We start from the raw sequence: 18,648 nt of genomic DNA, 5'->3' as shown, positions 1-18,648 counted from the left end.
AGTGGGGAGAAGTTAGGTACATAACCTCCAAGGACTCAAGCTCACATTTTCCCCCAGAAGGCAAATACAGAAAGGACATCCTTTGATCCAATATTCGAATCCGTCTCTAGGCTTTACTGGCTTGGACAAGGACAAGGTATCTCTCGTCTGACAGCCCTTCTCGAAGTCTGGAGACCTTTCTAATTCCAGCCACGCCACTAAAAGTTCTGCTAGGTAGTCTTAAAAAAAATCTTTTCCCCTATTTGTGCCCACTCATCTACTCAATAGGAATACTACCTGCCCAGCCTGTTTGAAAGCGCTCACTAGAAAGCATTCAACGTGCTGAGAAAGGCTTAGAATGACAAGGCCCCAAACACCGCATCATGCGCCGCAATTTGAAATTCTAGGTACTGTTTTGTGCACTCCACTCGTTCAGTAATATTCTCAAGGCGCTTCTGCCTGGTTTCTCGCTTAGTTTTTGCCGAAAGTCAAGGCAGTAAAGATATTACCTCAAATTACTGAAAGTAAGAGGCTCAGGAAGTCTCAATCAAGGACACAGGGCTACCGGAACCCAGGTTCCTTACGCCTGGTTCACTTACAAGGAAAGAGCTCCCTAGCTTTTGTTTTTTTTAAAACAAATAACTGAGAAGTGAGGGGGCCCGGGCGGGTGGAGAAGGGGCCGAGCCAAGAAGCCGAGTCTGTTCTCGGTGGGCGCTGGGGGGGGGGGGTGACGGAGGCATCCGGGCTCCAAGAAGCGAGTTTAGCCATCTATTTCGCTAAGGATACAGACACAGCACCGGGACCCTGGAGGTTGAGAAGTTGGGCCTCTCCCCACTCTGCGTCGGGGTCAGCCGGCCTCCAGCTACCACAATGAACGGAGGGTCCCGGGGGCCTGCCCGGCTAACCTGTCGTATCCCGCGCAGAGGCGAGACGCCGCGGCGGCCGGCCGGCTCCTTCCATCCCCAGATCTGGGTGCCACTGGGCAAGTTACCCTCGCAGCGCCCTGGGATCGGAAACTTCGGCCCCGTCACTCGGGGTCAGTCCTAGGACAGAGCCACGCTGGCTATGTGGGTGTGTGGAATCCCGGAGGGCCTAGAAGACCATCTACAAGGCCGGGGTGAGAGTAGGGGAAAGAGGATGGTGGGGGAGGGGCGCAACCACCTTCGCGGCCATCTTGTCCTCGCTCCACTTCCGCCTTCTCTCCAGGGCTGCAGGCGCCGGACCCCTCCCTGCAGGCCCTGCGCTCTCGCTCCGGGGGTTCCGCAGGCGCCAGATCGCCGATCGCGCTGCTGTCATTGGTTGGTTCCAAGTTGGCCCGCCCCTCTTCCTCCCCCTCCTTCGTCCCTCCCGCCTGCGATTTCTGGGGCGCATGCGCAGAGGCTGACGAGCCCTTCCCCCGCGCCCGGGTGACTGAGGACTCCCGCGCGCGGGCTCCGTCGGCCCCACCCTCCCTTTCCCCTGGGCCTTTCGGACAGCGGGGGCGAGAATGAAAGTTCCAGAACGCTGCGGTGAGTGCGTCATCGCTAGGCGGGGCGGGCTGGGGCGGGCTGGGGCGGGAGAGGGGAGGCCCGAAAGGTAGAGCCGGGTTCGTCATTGGGGCTTGCGGAGGTGGCCGCGCGCCCATTGGCCGAGAGAGCCGTGATGGGCCCTGACAGGGGCGGGTCCCTTCTGGAAGGTTCTGAGGCAGGGTATAAGAGACGGGGCGGAGGACGGAAACCGGTCTCGTTGAACGCGGCGGCAGCTGTGTAGGTTGCTGTATTCTCCTCCAGTGGACCCGGGCCTGCGCTCCAGGTAAGTTAAGATCTCTGTCTTCCAAGGCTTTTGGCGGCCCTTCGGGAGCCTACCGCCCTGCTCAGGCTGCATGGGTTTGCAGCGGCCGGGGGCCTTCTGAGTGTGTCAGGCAGGGTGCGTGCGGCGGTTCCTTTGCCCGGCTGGGGACCTTTGTTTCCGAGGGGTGGCAGCCTCCTTGGGGTGCAGTCGGGACGGAGGAGTGGGCTGCGGAGGTCGGGCCGCCCGGAGGGAGAAGAGGCCGCGCCTGTTTGCGGGGCGTGGAACCGGCGCCTTAGAGCTCGTCGTGCCCTATTTCCTTGTTTCAGGACCCATTCTTCTTAAAGGAGGAAGTCATAATTGGCACGCGCCCAAAGTGGGGGAGGGGGCTTCGGACCCTTGCAGGCCTTGCTGTGTTGAGCACGGCGCGGGGGGGGGAGGGGAGGGCTAAGGTTCAGCCCGGGGCATGGGACCACGTGCTCAGGTGTGGCGCAGACCCTCTTGGCAGGTGCGTGCTTCCGTCTGCGGCGGGCTCTGCGGTTCGGACGGCAACCTTACTGCAGCACGCCATGCCTGCTCTGACCTTCCCGCGTGGTTATTTCCGACGAGAGCAGTTTCTGGGGCGAGGTTCTAAGCATAATTTGCGGAGTGGTCGTATCTGGTAGCGTTGACTTGGTAAACGTTTTCTAAGTGCTTGAGCCGCCTTTCAAACCATGGACTTCTTTTTTTTCTCTTCCCAGCAACCATGTCTAAGGGACCTGCAGTTGGCATTGATCTTGGCACCACCTATTCTTGTGTGGGTGTCTTCCAGCATGGAAAGGTGGAAATAATTGCCAATGATCAGGGGAACCGAACTACCCCAAGCTATGTCGCCTTTACTGATACCGAACGATTGATCGGTGATGCTGCAAAGAACCAAGTTGCGATGAATCCCACCAACACGGTTTTTGGTAAGCCAGCAAATCTTCATGGTATGAATTTAAGTGATTTCGGCAGTGTGTAATCTGAGAAGTTGTTTCAGAAGGTTGTTAAATGTGAGGCGGCCACGAAAGCCCTAAGGATAGGAAAAGTTTTCTGTAGGGAACTTCAGTGATTATCCTTTTAAGGCTTAAGGTTTGCGGCATCTTGGTTATTAAGAATTTGAATCCATAGGCATCTGGTCTTGGAACAGGTGTAGTGTAATGAAATTCAAGGTAACGTTTGTATTGATACTTTTTGCAGATGCCAAACGCCTCATTGGACGAAGATTTGATGATGCTGTTGTCCAGTCTGATATGAAGCATTGGCCTTTCATGGTGGTGAATGACGCAGGCAGGCCTAAGGTTCAAGTAGAATACAAGGGAGAGACAAAAAGTTTTTATCCAGAGGAGGTGTCATCCATGGTTTTGACAAAGATGAAGGAAATAGCAGAAGCCTATCTTGGGAAGGTGAGTAGTGCACAGTACTGCAGGGGAGGATATAGATGGGGATTACCAAGTGTCCTGATAATGGCGGCGTAAGAGTGAGCAGTAGATAAATCTATCAAAATGGGTGGTAAAGCCAGAACGTTGTTTGAGGATGTATCTTTGTGTGTCCAAGTAGATGATATAGTGGTTAAGTTTTAATCTTTTTTTTCCTAGACTGTTACCAATGCTGTTGTCACAGTACCCGCTTACTTTAATGATTCTCAGCGTCAGGCTACCAAAGATGCTGGAACTATTGCTGGGCTCAATGTACTTAGAATTATCAATGAGCCAACTGCTGCTGCTATTGCCTACGGCTTAGACAAAAAGGTAAGTACCATGTCTTATGTATGCGTCACTCGAGATGAGTTTGAGTCACCACAATAGATATGAGAATAATTTGTGTTGTAATTGCAGGTTGGAGCAGAAAGAAATGTGCTGATCTTTGATTTAGGTGGTGGCACTTTCGATGTGTCAATCCTCACTATTGAGGATGGAATCTTTGAGGTCAAATCTACAGCTGGAGATACCCACTTAGGTGGAGAAGACTTTGACAACCGGATGGTCAATCATTTTATTGCAGAATTCAAGCGCAAGCACAAGAAGGACATCAGTGAGAACAAGAGGGCTGTCCGTCGCCTTCGTACTGCTTGTGAGCGTGCTAAGCGCACTCTCTCTTCCAGCACCCAGGCCAGTATTGAGATTGATTCCCTCTATGAAGGAATCGACTTCTATACCTCAATTACCCGTGCCCGATTTGAAGAACTGAATGCTGACCTGTTCCGTGGCACACTAGACCCTGTGGAGAAAGCCCTTCGGGATGCCAAGCTAGACAAGTCTCAGATCCATGATATTGTCCTGGTGGGTGGTTCAACCCGCATCCCCAAGATTCAGAAACTTCTACAAGACTTTTTCAACGGGAAAGAACTGAATAAGAGCATCAACCCTGATGAGGCTGTTGCTTATGGTGCAGGTAATCTTTCTATTCTAGTTAAAACAGTTTAACAGGCAGCCTGTTAGGCCTTAGCTAACTGATGAATGATTGTAAAACATTTGTGGTTTCCACCAAAAGCTGTAGCTAATGATGGCAAAACTGTTGGATGTCTGAGTGATTGAGAATGGTTAGTTACATAATGAGTTATTGTAGTACTGTGCTTTATTTAAATTTTTTTTTAATCCTATAGCTGTCCAGGCAGCCATTTTATCTGGAGACAAATCTGAAAATGTTCAAGACTTGCTGCTGTTGGATGTCACTCCTCTTTCCCTTGGAATTGAAACTGCTGGTGGAGTCATGACTGTCCTCATCAAGCGCAACACCACCATTCCCACCAAGCAGACGCAGACCTTCACAACCTACTCGGACAACCAGCCCGGTGTACTCATTCAGGTATGTTTCTCTGTGGCCTAGATTACTTGAGGTCCTGTAAAACTGGGGAAGACTTGTTCCGCTGTGATGATGGATTCCAAAACCATTCGTAGTTTCCACCAGAAATCCTGTGTTGGCCAATTCCTTCCTTGGATGTCTGAGCGATCAGTCTTTCCTAATCAAGCTAATACAAATCTGAAGTAGCACAGATATTTGTGATTTTTCTTGTCTTTGTGTTTTTATTGTAATTTTGAATTTATTTCTGTTTCATAACAAGGTTTATGAAGGTGAGCGTGCCATGACCAAGGATAACAACCTGCTTGGCAAGTTTGAACTCACAGGCATACCTCCTGCTCCCCGTGGTGTTCCTCAGATTGAAGTCACTTTTGATATTGATGCCAATGGCATCCTCAATGTCTCTGCTGTGGATAAGAGCACAGGAAAAGAGAACAAGATTACCATCACTAACGACAAGGGTAAGTTTGGGCAGTATTTTGTGAGTGTGCTAAGTGCGCACTCTTGAGCACCCAGGCCAGTATTGAGATTGACTCCTTCGTAGAGGGAATCAATTTCTGTATCTGTCATCCATACCTGATTTGAAGAATCAAATGCTGATTTGTTCTGTGGCACCCTGGACCCTGTGGCACTCTTACCTGCTTTTTAGAGGCAGAATTTGGTTTATAATGGTTTTATTTTCCAAGTGTTTCTACTCCTACTCCAAGGGCATTTAGCGGAGATCATACTTAGCTGCTAAATGGAGTTGCAGGGTGATGGTGCAGAACTGCAGGTGATTGTCTTGCCTAAAAGGTTGGTTAATTTTACAGGCCGTTTGAGCAAGGAAGACATTGAACGCATGGTTCAGGAAGCAGAGAAGTATAAAGCTGAAGATGAGAAGCAGCGGGATAAGGTGTCTTCGAAGAATTCTCTTGAATCCTATGCTTTCAACATGAAAGCTACTGTTGAGGATGAGAAACTTCAAGGCAAGATTAATGATGAGGACAAACAGAAGATTCTTGATAAGTGTAATGAAATAATCAACTGGCTTGATAAGAACCAGGTTTGTAATTTCTGTTGCCAAAGATTTGAGGGTGCGGGGTTGGGTGTAAAGGGCTTTAGCAAAAGCTTAGGTGGGTGGGTGGGTTTTACAAACTTGTAGGGTCACGATGATGAGAATGGTTCAAAACATTCGCGGTTTCCACCAGAACTACAGATGTTGGCAACTTCCTTCCTTGGATGTCTGAGTGACCCAAGATCTTAAACGTAACTTCATGTGCTGTTGTGTGTCTAGTGTGTCAGATTGATTACATCAGGCTTAGAGTCTTCTATTTGAAGAACTTGTAATAAAATATTTTTATTTTCCTCAGACTGCAGAGAAGGAAGAATTTGAACATCAGCAGAAGGAGCTGGAAAAAGTCTGCAACCCCATCATTACCAAGCTGTACCAGAGCGCAGGAGGCATGCCAGGAGGAATGCCAGGAGGAATGCCCGGGGGCTTCCCTGGTGGTGGAGCTCCTCCGTCTGGTGGTGCCTCCTCTGGGCCCACCATTGAAGAGGTTGATTAAGCCAGCTTAGCATAGGTTTAGCATTGTTCCACACAACATTGAAGGACCTAAATTTGTAGCAAATTCCATGGCAGTTTTAAAGTTGAGCTGCTGTAGTAAACTGGGCATTCTTGATACTTGAACATGGAACATGTGCACAGGGAAAACAAATAACATTGCACTTTACAAGCACTGTATTGTAAGTGGAAAATGCAATGTCTTAAATAAAACTGTATTTAAAATTGGCACCATAAAATTGTTTTGATTCTGTTTACAAGGGCAGTAAGGTAGTGTTCGGGTTTGGGGGTTGAACAACTTTCTGGCCTAATAAGTATTACAACAGCATCTGGGTTGTCAATGACAAATTGTTACGTCTAGGCAACTGCCTGAACCTTTTAAATTAAGGTATAAAAAATGGGAAAATGTGTAGCCCTTTTGCTAGCTAGGCTCATTTAGTACCAAGTCTACGTAAGTGTTGGTGTAGTTGGAACTGCAGGTCATCGTGCTTTCCAGTGTTTGTTAGACTGGAAAGGGGCATCCCAGATATTTTTGAGTATTCCATGTGGTATACCTGAAACCATCTGAGGGTTCAAAAGAGGATAAATTTGAGGCCAAAATTAGGACAAGGAAATATCCTGTCAGAAGTAACAACATGTGGTATACACAGGTGACTTCAGGTAGAGTGTCCATTTGAAATCCTTTAATCCGTGGGCAGAGGCTTTTCTGTTTTCTCACCTGAGTATTAAGGGCTGGGAATTAATGGAGCTAGCTGTAAGGTTGGCATAGTTATGTCCCTTGACCCCTTTGAAACAGACTTTAAGGAAATTGTCTAATTCTGATCTCATCTTAAATCATAGCCAACCGTAACTCAGCAACTTCAGGCAGAACAATTGTGTTTACCAAGCCTAATTACGCTGGACTGTCTTTAGGTAAGCTTGCTTAGGAGCAAAGGCCTTCTCATTGGTTCTTTGTTCATTGGGCCATTGGTATGTTAGCTTGAGTTGACAGGCCAGAAGGTATTGCACCTGAGTGAATCCTGTAAAGTCATGTTTGTGTGAGATGGGCCTGCTTAGTGCCAACCAGCCACCTAGTGGTCACTTGGGAAGATTCTCAGTTTTGGTATGGTGGGATGTCTTGGGTCACAGTTCATTCTCAGCAGAATGACCCAATCTTAGTTTCTGCTTTAGCTTTCCTCCACCTTTCTGTAGCAGTTCTTGGATGACCCAACTAACATAATGCAGATGACAGTTGAGCTTCATAAGAGTTTCCCCAATAACTACCTAGCGTTGACCCTCCGTTGTTCAGGTTAGTGGGTATAGCTAAAGGCTATAATTCGTAAAACAGCTGATGTTTCTTCTAAAAATACGTCAAATTGACTAAGTTTAGTGCCTTAGGTGTGTGATAATGTTTGGCAACTCTCCAGGAGTTTATAGCACTGCACCCAATTTGTTTTCTCCAAGGGTTACAAATGAAAGCATAGTTGATATACCTTTTTTTGCACCTGTTTTCAAGTGAGTGGGAATCTGACCTGTGTTTTAGTATTTACTGCATTGTTTGTGAACCTGGAGCAAACCATGTGTGGTGGTTTTTTGAGACCACTCTCAAGGAAGTAACATGTCCCGTGCATGAACCGTGGGATCTTGGTAAGAAAATTGAAGATCAACTGTGATAGTGAAAATTAGCACAAGGCCTAGTGGAAGGTTATCAGTAGTAGCCATTACTGGAAGTTGTTGAGTTTCAACAGTTACATAAGTTGTAAGTTTCATCAGTGAAATAAAACTATTTCCTTTACACAGGTGGGAGAAACAATGCATTGCTGGGCCTGTGTAGTAGAAAATAAGTGGGGTCAGGGAGGAGCTATGGATTAGGTTAACAATTTGCTAGGTTTAATTATACAGTGGAGGGGGGAGCCAGCCAGGCATTCGAATTTGGGGTAGACTTATTCCAAGACCTGTATGTTCCCTCCTGCATCCCAGTGTAGTGAATTATGAAGTACTGGCTCATCTCAATGTAGAGCCTGGGGTTCATGTGTACTGGAAGGGATTTCTTTAAACCAAGGGAATTTGTAATCTTGCTTCTGAAAACACTTGCAATTACGTGCTTAAGAACTTGGTCCCAGTGTCCTTCAGATAATTCCGTTTGTCTTTCTTTCCCATCAGTCCTTTGGGTGTTCAAACTTGTAGACTTAGTTTTGCGAGAAGTCTAAGCAGTCTGGGGATTTGAACCCAATGACTCAAGTCAATTTTTGTCTTTCACTTTGCCTTATTTTTTAGTTTCCTGCTGTGGGCTAAGCCCTGACTGCAGGAGTAGATACAGAAGCTGGGGAAGATGTGTTCCAGCCTTATAGGAGAGACTGACATTCACAAGATGAAGACAGTTACAAAATGGCACTCTTTTTGCGGGGAAACAATGGCAGTAAGTGTAAGTTAGATTGTTTATTACAGCCTAGAAGAAGATGTGGAGAAGGTGGCCATAAGAACAGCATTTACAGTTCTCCATTCAGTCTAGATAGTTTAATGGTTTTGGCTTGTCTTACTCTATTTGATTATCCTAACAACCTTAAGAGTGATGGTTGGATCGTCTGGCTGTGCATGCGTAAGTCTGTATAGGGTGATGACAAAAGCAATTGCACTTTTGTGTGGATTATTATAATGAATTGTTATAAATCTAAGGTCATGGCCCTGGGATGCCTGGCATTTAAATTTTGCACAGGGCACCATTGGATCGGAAAGTGAGAGCAAAGAAATTCAGTGGCCCTCAATCTCCATGTCCAATTTTAAGAGTTACATGCTGGTTTCAGCTGGACTTAGCAATAACATGGTTATGTTTAAAAATGTATTTTTATGGAGAAACAGTAATTGTAATTTTTAATCTACTAAGGGAATAATTTTCATCTTAGAAGCCACAGCAGTACATTTACTCCCAGTAACATTACTGCAGTTATTTATGTACTTAAAATGTACTGTAAAGAAAACGATGCCTGCAAACAATTCTTTGCTGAAACAATATTGAGTACCTACAATATACTTTCTTAGGAAAAATAGCCTTTTGGGTTCTGTTAAGGTGAAATGGGTGATTGGTGGGACATAAATAGGAAAGGCTGAGGATTTTCTTTTCTTTGGTGTATATGGCTGTAAGGACATCTTTATCCACTAGATGGCAGTAAGCTATTTAGAAAACTACTTGGGTCGCTGAGAGAGGCTGCTGGAACATTTTCATTAAGGTTTGTGCTTTTTGTTTCACAAGTTGCCTAACTAGAAGCACAGTAAATGCTGAGGAAAGAAAGCTCCGAATGTTCACGTTCCAGGCAAATCATTCCCGGCTGAATAAGTTGAGCAAGTGTCTTGACTGTGGGGTATGGGTTTGAGGAGAGATTTTTAGGGTACTTGGGACAGACAGGTTAAATACAGACAGAGCTTTGAAATACGCAGGAAAAAAAAATGAGTCTCCCCGGGAAGAGAAAAGTCTTTCCTGATCCGCTCTTTCTAGTTTAAAACGCTGTTATTTCCCTCATCACCCTTGACTCCGACTCCTGAGACTCATGACTTGTATGAAATGTTTGAATTCCTCACCAAACTGAAACTCATGAGTGCAAGAATATCCACGCACTCCTACAGTTCCAGCCAGTGTCTGGCCCATTGTAAACATACAATGTCAAGTGAATGAACGAGAAGGGATGGAGCAGGCACCCCAGAAGTTAGTGATAGAATGTGTTCCCTTTGGGCTTTATGATGCTATGGTCATGGCTCTTGGAGTGGTGAGAGGCAGGCTGGCTGGCTGGCTGAGTTCAGGCTCCCTGCAGATCTCCACTACATTTCCTCCTTGCAGGGTGGGGGAGCCAACATTAGAGCTGCATGAGATGAGGAAACGATCAAGCCCAGAGCAGCTCTAGCCAAATGAAAGTTGGCAGTAACAGAACTGTGTCCAAGTCTTTGACCTAAAGGACCACCTGCAGTCTTCAGATTGCCCCTGAGATCTGGGCAGTGTGTGGCGTGAGTGGGATGAGCAGAAGTAGTGTACATAGTCTCTGCAATATGAGACGACAGGGCCTGCCAGGAGAACTGAAGCCTAAAGCTGGGCCACAGAACACTCAGGATGCAGCCAGCCCCAGGACCCTAAGAAAAAGGCTGCCAATCTTGACCTTGCATTAGACACCAAAAACACAAGCAGCAAAAGAAAACATTGGGCTTCATAAAAATTAAAAATGTGCTTCAAAGGATACCATCAAGAAAGTGAAGAAAGACAACCTACAGCATTGGGGAAGATATTTGCATGTCATAGATCTAACAAAGTAGTACTATCCAGCATGTATTACAAAAACTCTTAAAACTCAAGAAAGAGAAACCAATGTTTATAATGGACAAAAGAAGATACAGAAATAGCTAATAATCATATGGAAAGAAGCTCAACATCAATAGCCATCAGAGAAATGCAAATCAAATCCACAGTGAGGCAGAACTTGATATCCACTAGGATGCCTAGACAAGAACAAGTTGGCAAGGATGTGCAGGAATTGGAACCCTCATACACCGCTGGTGCGCATGTAAAATGGTGCAGCTGGTCTGGAAAACAGTCTGCAGTTCCTCAAAAGTTAGAATTAACATATGACCCAGGCATTCTACTCATAGTTATGTACCCAAGAGAAATTAAAACATAAATCCACACACACATTTATACACAAATGTTCACAGCAGGATTATAATAACCGGAAAGTGGCAATAACCCAAATGTCCATCAGCAAATGGATGAATAAAACATGGCATGTCCATACAATGGAATAGTATTCAGCAGTAAAGGGGAATGAAGTACTGATACATGCTACAACATGGATGATCCTTGAAAACAGGGCAATGACAAAAGCCCACATATTGTATGATTATGTGGAATGTTCAGAGTAGGCACACCCTTTGAGATAGAGGTGGTTTCCTAGGGCTGGGGGAAAGGCCAGTTGGGGGAAAATGCAGTTATTGCAAACAGGTATGGGGTTTTGGGATGGTGAAATCATTCTAAAGTGGTTGTGGCAATGGTTGCATAGTTCTGTGAATATACTAAAAATATTGAATTGCATACTTTAAATAGATGAATTAATGAATAGTGTGGTATATGAATAGTATTTCAACAAAGCACTTAAAAATCTTTTTTGAGTTAGAAAAGAAGGAGGCTGCAGAGCTGGCTTCCCCAAAGTGGGGGGAGAGAGAATGTATGTGAATATGAAACCATATTCTTACTCTCAAGGAAGTAAGTAATAACATTGGCTGTGCGGTGGTTTTCCGTTTTATCCCCCAGCTTTATTGACATAATTGTCATAACATGGTATAAGTTTAAGGTGTACAAAGTGTTGATTTGATACATGTTGTGAAGTGATCACAACATAAGGTTAGTTTTTCTGACTTAACAAATACCATATATTAATGCATATATATGGAATCTAGAAAAAATGGTGCAGATGAACCTATTTCCAGGGCAGGAATAAAGATGCAGACATAGAGAACGGACATGTGGACACAGTGAAGGAAGGGGAGGGTGGGATGAATTGGGAGATTAGGATTGACATATATACACTACCATATTAAAAATAGATAGCTAGTGGGAACCTGCTGTATAGCACAGGGAGCTCAGCTCGGTGCTCTGTGATGATCTAGATGGGTGGGATGGGGTGGGGGAGTGGGAGGGAGATCCAAAAGGGAGGGTATATATGTATACATATAGCTGATTCACTTCCTGTTGCACAGCAGAAAGTAACAGCATTGTAAAGCAATTATACTCCAATTAAAGAAACAATGAGGTTAATTAGTATCTCCATCATCTCACATAATTACTGTTTTATTTTTGTGGTGAGAACATTTAAAATCTACTCTCAGCAACTTCCAAGTATATAATGCAGTGTTGTTAAATATAGTCACCAGGCTGTACATTATTGGATCCCCCAAACTTACTCATCTTGTGACTGGAAGTGTGTACCCTTTCACCAAATCCTCCCATTTCTCCACTGCCCTATGCTGTTGCCTTCTAATGTCTACACATCCCTTTGAGACTGTGGACTCTCAAACCAAGCTGATGCAGCTTCCAAACCCAAGAGTTGAAAAAATTAGATTGGGCTGAAAAGAAAGCAGGCTGCAGGCAAGTAACCACTTGAAAATACATTCAACGGACTTCCCTGGTGGCACAGTGATTAAGAATCCGCCCGCCAACACAAGGGACACGGGTTCAAGCCCTGGTCCGGGAAGATCCCACATGCCGCAGAGCAACTAAGCCCGTGCGCCACAACTAGTGAGCCTGCGTACCACAACTACTGAAGCCTGTGCACCTAGAGCCTGTGTTCCGCAACAAGAGAAGCCACCGCAATGAGAATAAGGCGCACCGAAACGAAGAGTAGGCCCCGCTCACCGCCTAAAGCCCGCGCACAGCAATGAAGACCCAACGCAAACAAAAGTAACTAAATTTAAAAAAAAATTAGATCAAGCCACATTAAAAAAAACAAAACAGACATTGCAAATATTCATCAGAAACCTTATTTATTTGTTGATTTAGTGTTTTTCATGTGTCTGGGACCTGCTGTGTTGTTTACTACCTGTGTGACCTTCAGTGAATTATTCTTTCTGAAGCTGATTATCTTTACCTATGAAATGGGGATTATAGTAATCAGCCATTAGGTGTGTTATGAGGATTAAGTGAGCCAGGGTATGTGGAGAGTTTAGCTCTGTGCCTGACGCATAGAGTACGTGCTAGTAAGGGTTATTAACTATTAATTAAATGAATTAAGTGATAATATTAACATTTCCTAAGGCTGCCATAACAAGGTACCAAAAACTTAAACAACAGAAGTGTATCCTGCTGTGGTTCTGGAGGCCAGCAGCCGGAAATCACGGTGTTGGCAGAGCCATGCTCCCTGCATGCTCAGGGAGGGAGCTGCCCTGTGCCTCCCTTCTGGCTTCGGGTGGCCTCCTGTGTCCTTGGGCTTAAGGATGCAGCACTCCAGTCACATGACTGTCTTCTCCCTGTGTGTCTTCACATTGTCTTCCCTCGGTGCACGTCTGTGTCCAAATTTCCTTTTTTTATGAGGACACCAGTCGTACTAGGTTAGGGCCCACGCTAGTGACCTCATTTTAACTAGATTACCCTGTAAAGACTGTTTGCAAATAAGGTTACATTCTGAGGCTGTGGGGATGAAGACTTCAACTTTTTTTTTTTAATGGAGGGGGGTACATAGTTCAACCCATAACAATCACATTCCCTGTTATCAAGAAGAGGAATCTCCTCCCCAGCTTTTGCACAAGAATAGAAAGTAAACGAGACGAAATCGAAATACCTGTTCTTTTGTGGGACCAATAAAAAGGCTTTTTCATTGCAGTCTCTCCCTGAACCGCAGGTCACCAGCTGTGGGCAGTGTTCCTCTCTATCCCTTTACCAGCCCTTGGTCCCTCTGGATTTTCCAACAATGCCTAATTCTGTTATTTCCAGTGATTTCCCTGTGGGCAGCAGTTTATTTCTGTCATCAAGTCTCTGATGAAATCTTTAGCCATGAAATATTTAGTCCAATCCCAACAAATCGTGTATGGTGTTAATATGTCACAAGCTGCCCGCGGCCTGCATTATGTGGTAATTTGGAAGCAAGATAAGTGATAATATGGGGCCGGGCTTCTTTTGTGAGCTCGCATTAATGCTGGAGCTGGTGTTGTCAATTGACAGCCCATCGATTTGGGCTAATAGTGTGTGGAGGGGGCAGAATTGGGGCGAGGTAGGGAATAAAGGATATTGACAGCCAGTCGCCAGGATCCTGGCAGCTTTTAATCTATTATTGCCCTCTTTTAATGCAACTTCCGTGTCAACTGCATTTACTTCCACCAGCTCTGCCTGCTGTGCTGAACTGTGAAGCCAGTGGGATGCCACCCCCAGAGTGGCCCAAAGTTCCCCGGTATTGATTCTTTGATGCTCTGGGGTGTGAATTATAATTATTTAATTAAGCTCTTTAATGGGTATCAACTATGAACCTTCGCCAGCCCAGGCTGGGGTGGGTGGCCAGGGCGAGGTCCTCGTCATTAATCTGTGTTCATCTCGTTGCCACCAATTGTCCTAACCTCGACCCTCTTTTTTTCCTCCTATTATCGCATCTATGGTTTTAGTGGGAAGCAGGTCGATCTACTCTCAGAGAGGAGCTGGGAAGGGGAGTTGCTGATTTGGGGAGGCTGGAGGGGAGGCCATGGTTGAGCAGATTGCAGTGTCAGCTGTTCACACTGAGGGAGCTAGTCACTCTTGTCAGATCTGCTCTGCCCAGTTCTAGTTTGCCTATGCAGGGAGGTGATGCAAGAGATCTCGCAGCCACTTCCTTGTGTAGCTTTGAGTCCTATTTTAGATCAGGAATATTCCACACCCTCACTTAAGTCATTCATCAGCCTTCCCAGAGTACAAAGTACTGCCTTGTGCCCTCAGGGAACTTCAACTCTAGTAAGCGGTAGAGGGATCAATAAGTAAATAAGTAGCCACAAGACACTAATGAGCCTTGAGAAGGGGCAAAGTATAGGAAGTTATGGCACCCCATGGGAGGGGCCTTGACCCAGGCTTGGGGGTCAAGGAGGGCTTCCTGGAGGGACAAATTCCTAAACTGAACCTGAAGAATGAGTAGGAGGTAGTCATAGGAAAGAGGAAGGGCATGCTAGTCAGTGGAACAGCATGTTGGAAAGGCCTGGCAATGAAAGAGAAGGCCCAAGAAATTTGGAGACCTCATCTAGTTGAGGCCAATACTTTGTATGATGTGGGGACAGGTCCCTCTCCCAACCTGGGTTCTTGTCTTCTACCTGCCTGTCATGCTGATAAAGCTCATCAGGAGCTTCAGGAAGCTCAAAAAGTCCCGGATGGTATTTCCCATCATTTTGTCAGATGCTTTTGTGTTTCTACCATACTTTCTTCTAGGCCAAGAGTGATTTTTACTTCACTTGTTTAGTTCATGTGGTGGTTTTAAAACATGTCTGCAATTTTTTTGAGCACTCCTGTCATCAAGGAATGGAGTCTAATTCCTCTCCCCATGAATATGGGCTGGCCTCGGGGACTGACTTCTAATGGGTAGAAGGTGGAGCAGGCAACTCTGGGTAACTTCCAAGTCTAGATTATTAAATTCCTACTGCTTCCACCTGGTTCTCTGGACATTCACTGTAGAGTCTTCAGCTGCCCTGTAGGAAGTCTGGTCCCCTGAGTCCCCCATGTGGAAAGACCACATAGAAAGAGATGCTTGAGGAACCTCATTGTTGAGTGGTCCTAGTCTGGGTACCAGACACATGAGTGAAGCAACCTTGGAGTTGACTCCAGCCCCAGCCGTCAACTGACTACATCTTCATTCAGAGAGCCCCTGAGTGAGAATTGGTCAGCTGAGCCCAGTCAACCTCCAGATTTATGGGCAAAATAAATGATTGTTATTGTTTTAAGCTACTGTTTTAGGGTGATTTGTTACACAGTGACAGGTAATTGGAACAGTTAAGTTTGGTAAAGTTTGTGTTTGATTAAGTTTGATTACCATAGCTTGATAGTAAGTCTTCAATTCAGGCAGTCATAGTCCCCCAATTTTGTTTTTCTTTTTCAAATTTGTTTTGACTCTTAGATCTTTTTCTTTTCCATGTAAATTTAAAAAATCAACTCATTTCTTTGAGTTTTTTTTTTAATTTTTAATTTATTTATTTACGGCTGTGTTGGGTCTTCGTTTCTGTGCGAGGGCTTTCTCTAGTTGTGGCAAGCGGGAGCCACTCTTCATCGTGGTGCGCGGGCCTCTCACTATCACGGCCTCTCTTGTTGCGGAGCACAGGCTCCAGACGCGCAGGCTCAGTAGCTGTGGCTCACGGGCCCAGTTGCTCCGCGGCATGTGGGATCTTCCCAGACCAGGGCTCGAACCCATGTCCCCTGCATTGGCAGGCAGATTCTCAACCACTGCGCCACCAGGGAAGCCCAAAAAATCAACTCATTTCTTTTAAAAAAATGTCCTTCTTGAATTATAATTGGAATTTTAATGACTATAGATTAAATTGGGTAAAGCTGATACCTTAACAATATTGAATACCAACCCATGAACGTGGCATAGCTTGCCGTTTTTTTAGGTCTTCTTTAATTTCTGTCAGCAATGTTTTGTAGTTTAGAATGAAGAAAGCTTCTGCCTTTTTTTAATCGGTTTTCATTTACATTTTTTAATCCTATTGTAAATAGAACTGTTTTCAAATTTTCATTTTCCAATTACTTGCTCTTACTTTGTAAGAATACAGCGGAACTTAAATGTTGACCATGTATTGTGTGATCTTGCTAAATTCACTTATTAATTCCAGTACTGGTTTTGAAGAGTTTCTTAAGATTTTTTCCATAAGCAATCACGTTATCTGCAAGGAAAGATGATTTATTTCTTCCTTTCCAATATGTACATATTTTACTTATTTTTCTTTCCTTATTGCTTTGGCTGAGACCATCAGTAAAATGTGGAATAGAATGGTGAGAGTGGACATCCTTTGCCTTGTTTCTGATCTTAGGAGGAGAGCATTTACTATTTCACCATTAAGTATGATATTAACTTTGGGTTTTTCATAGATATTCTTTAACAAATTGGGTTTTGGTATCATGCTTGTATTAAGGGTAAATTTGAGCATGGCAGCCTGTCCGTGATAAAACTGCCAGCAAAGACCAGGATGGAGGAAGGAGACTAACGCAAGAAATGTAGGTGCTCACAATTTAAAGAAAATGACTGAAACTGAAAACAGGAAGTGTTGCAAAATGTGGTTTTCAGAGACAGCCTGCCTGGGAAGAATGGACATAGGTAGGGCCAAGAGAGAATAAAATCCTCAAGATGGGACTTGTGGGCTTAGAATGGCTTCCTTCTTCCTCTCCACCTGCTGATCTATTCTTTTTTTTTTTAATAAATTTATTTTATTCTATTTATTTTTGGCTGCGTTGGGTCTTCGTTGCTGCGTGCGGGCTTCCTCTAGTTGTGGCAAGTGGGGGCTACTCTTTGTTGCCATGGATGGGCTTCTCATTGCGGTGGCTTCTCCTGTTGCGGAGCACGAGCACTAGGTGCATGGGCTTCAGTAGTTGTGGCACACGGGCTCAGTAGTTGTGGCTCGCGGGCTCTAGAGCGCAGGCTCAATAGTTGTGGCACACGGGCTTAATTGCTCCGCGGCATGTGGGATCTTCCTGGACAAGGGCTCGAACCTGTGTCCCCTGCATTGGCAGGTGGATTCTTACCACTGTGCCACCAGGGAAGTCCCAATCTATTCATTTTTCAAAAGCTGAAATAGTCCCTCTCGGGATTCTCCTGGGCAACGTGGGTGACGCCCCCATTCATTGCTCCCTATACATTTGATACCTTTAGTAGAGCACTTTTCACACATTTTGGAGCTGTCTGTGTGGCTGGCTCTCTCCCCGTGGACAGTGAGATCCTTTGAGGTAGGGACTGAGGCTTCTCCATTTTCATATTCCCCCTACCCCTTTGAGGCCTTGCCTCCCTGGGAATCACGGACCAGAATCAGAGCTCTGGGGTCTGCGTAGCATGTTCCTCCAGCTGTGCAAACCTCAACAAGTTTTCCCTCTGAAAATGCTTTTCTTTAAAATATGATTTCCTTCTAAGAAGTTGTACCTAAGTTGTTTCTTACTTGTGGGAGATTCCGTTTTCTCATTTATAAAGAAAGGAATAATAATACCTATCTTAGAGGTAGTTGCTACCTGCTGTTTTTTGGGTGTAGGCACTTAGTGCATATGTGTTGAATCAAGGGACACAGTTTCTTTTACTGGAACAGAGGTGTGGCTTAGAGATGAACAAATGGACAATCTTGCATGGTCCCAGACACAGGGTGAGTGGAAACTTAATTAGTTAAATCCTACCAGGCTTTAGAAAGTGTATACTGTAATGCAGTGGAGTTCCCAATCCAATTAGAACTTGAATTTCTTTTTTATAACAAATATTTTATAATATCTGTTTACTATTCTGGAATGAAATTCATAGATAATCAAAATATTGCATTTAATGTTCTAATTATAAATCTGAAAAAGAGTGAAAGAAAAAGTTTGCAATAAAATGACGTGTGTTTCAATAGACGCTCAAGTTCAGTTAAACTGGAAGACATAACTAGTGGGATGCTCACCCCTTCTGCAGAATCCTTGTGAAAGCAGAATTCAGGCCATTGTTTTGGTGGCTTAGACATCAGTGGCACTGCTGTCAAGATACACTCTTCTGAAATGCTGACCAAATCTTTGTATTGTCCCAAATGAAACAAGGACATTCATTTCTTATTTTACATGGTATTCACCTTCTGGAAAAATTCAGTGTATTTTTCAATTGTGCAAAAAAGACTTCATGTTATTTTTATACAACATTATTTATAGAAAGCTTTTTTTTTTTTTTTTTTTGCGGTACGCGGGCCTCTCACTGCTGTGGCCTCTCCCGTTGTGGAGCACGGGCTCCGGACGCGCAGGCTCAGCGGCCATGGCTCACGGGCCCAGCCGCTCCGCGGCATGTGGGATCTTCCCGGACCGGGGCATGAACCTGTATCCCCTGCATCGGCAGGCGGACTCTCAACCACTGCACCAC

The 18,648-nt window shown here is 45.0% G+C and overlaps 1 protein-coding gene and 2 non-coding genes across 3 annotated transcripts; all 3 read left to right on the top strand.

The window, feature by feature from the left end:
- The first annotated feature begins 1,635 nt into the window (after positions 1-1,635).
- HSPA8 (heat shock protein family A (Hsp70) member 8) lies at positions 1,636-6,351 on the top strand. The gene is made up of 9 exons (XM_060160636.1): positions 1,636-1,770; positions 2,487-2,696; positions 2,968-3,173; positions 3,366-3,518; positions 3,606-4,161; positions 4,373-4,575; positions 4,832-5,030; positions 5,379-5,611; positions 5,919-6,351. Exons 2-9 carry the CDS (start codon positions 2,492-2,494, stop codon positions 6,114-6,116), a joined length of 1,953 nt encoding a protein of 650 aa, XP_060016619.1. The 5' UTR covers positions 1,636-1,770; positions 2,487-2,491; the 3' UTR covers positions 6,117-6,351.
- On the top strand, positions 4,634-4,719 carry LOC132526629 (small nucleolar RNA SNORD14). The gene has a single exon (XR_009542620.1). It is a non-coding gene; the product is annotated as a small nucleolar RNA SNORD14 (small nucleolar RNA).
- Positions 5,713-5,799, top strand: LOC132526628 (small nucleolar RNA SNORD14). Its single transcript, XR_009542619.1, has one exon. It is a non-coding gene; the product is annotated as a small nucleolar RNA SNORD14 (small nucleolar RNA).
- Positions 6,352-18,648: the final 12,297 nt, after the last annotated feature.

The sequence above is a fragment of the Lagenorhynchus albirostris genome, chromosome 9 (genome assembly GCF_949774975.1).
Source record: "Lagenorhynchus albirostris chromosome 9, mLagAlb1.1, whole genome shotgun sequence".
Lineage (NCBI taxonomy): Eukaryota > Metazoa > Chordata > Mammalia > Artiodactyla > Delphinidae > Lagenorhynchus > Lagenorhynchus albirostris.
This window is presented reverse-complemented; position numbering and strand designations above follow the sequence as displayed.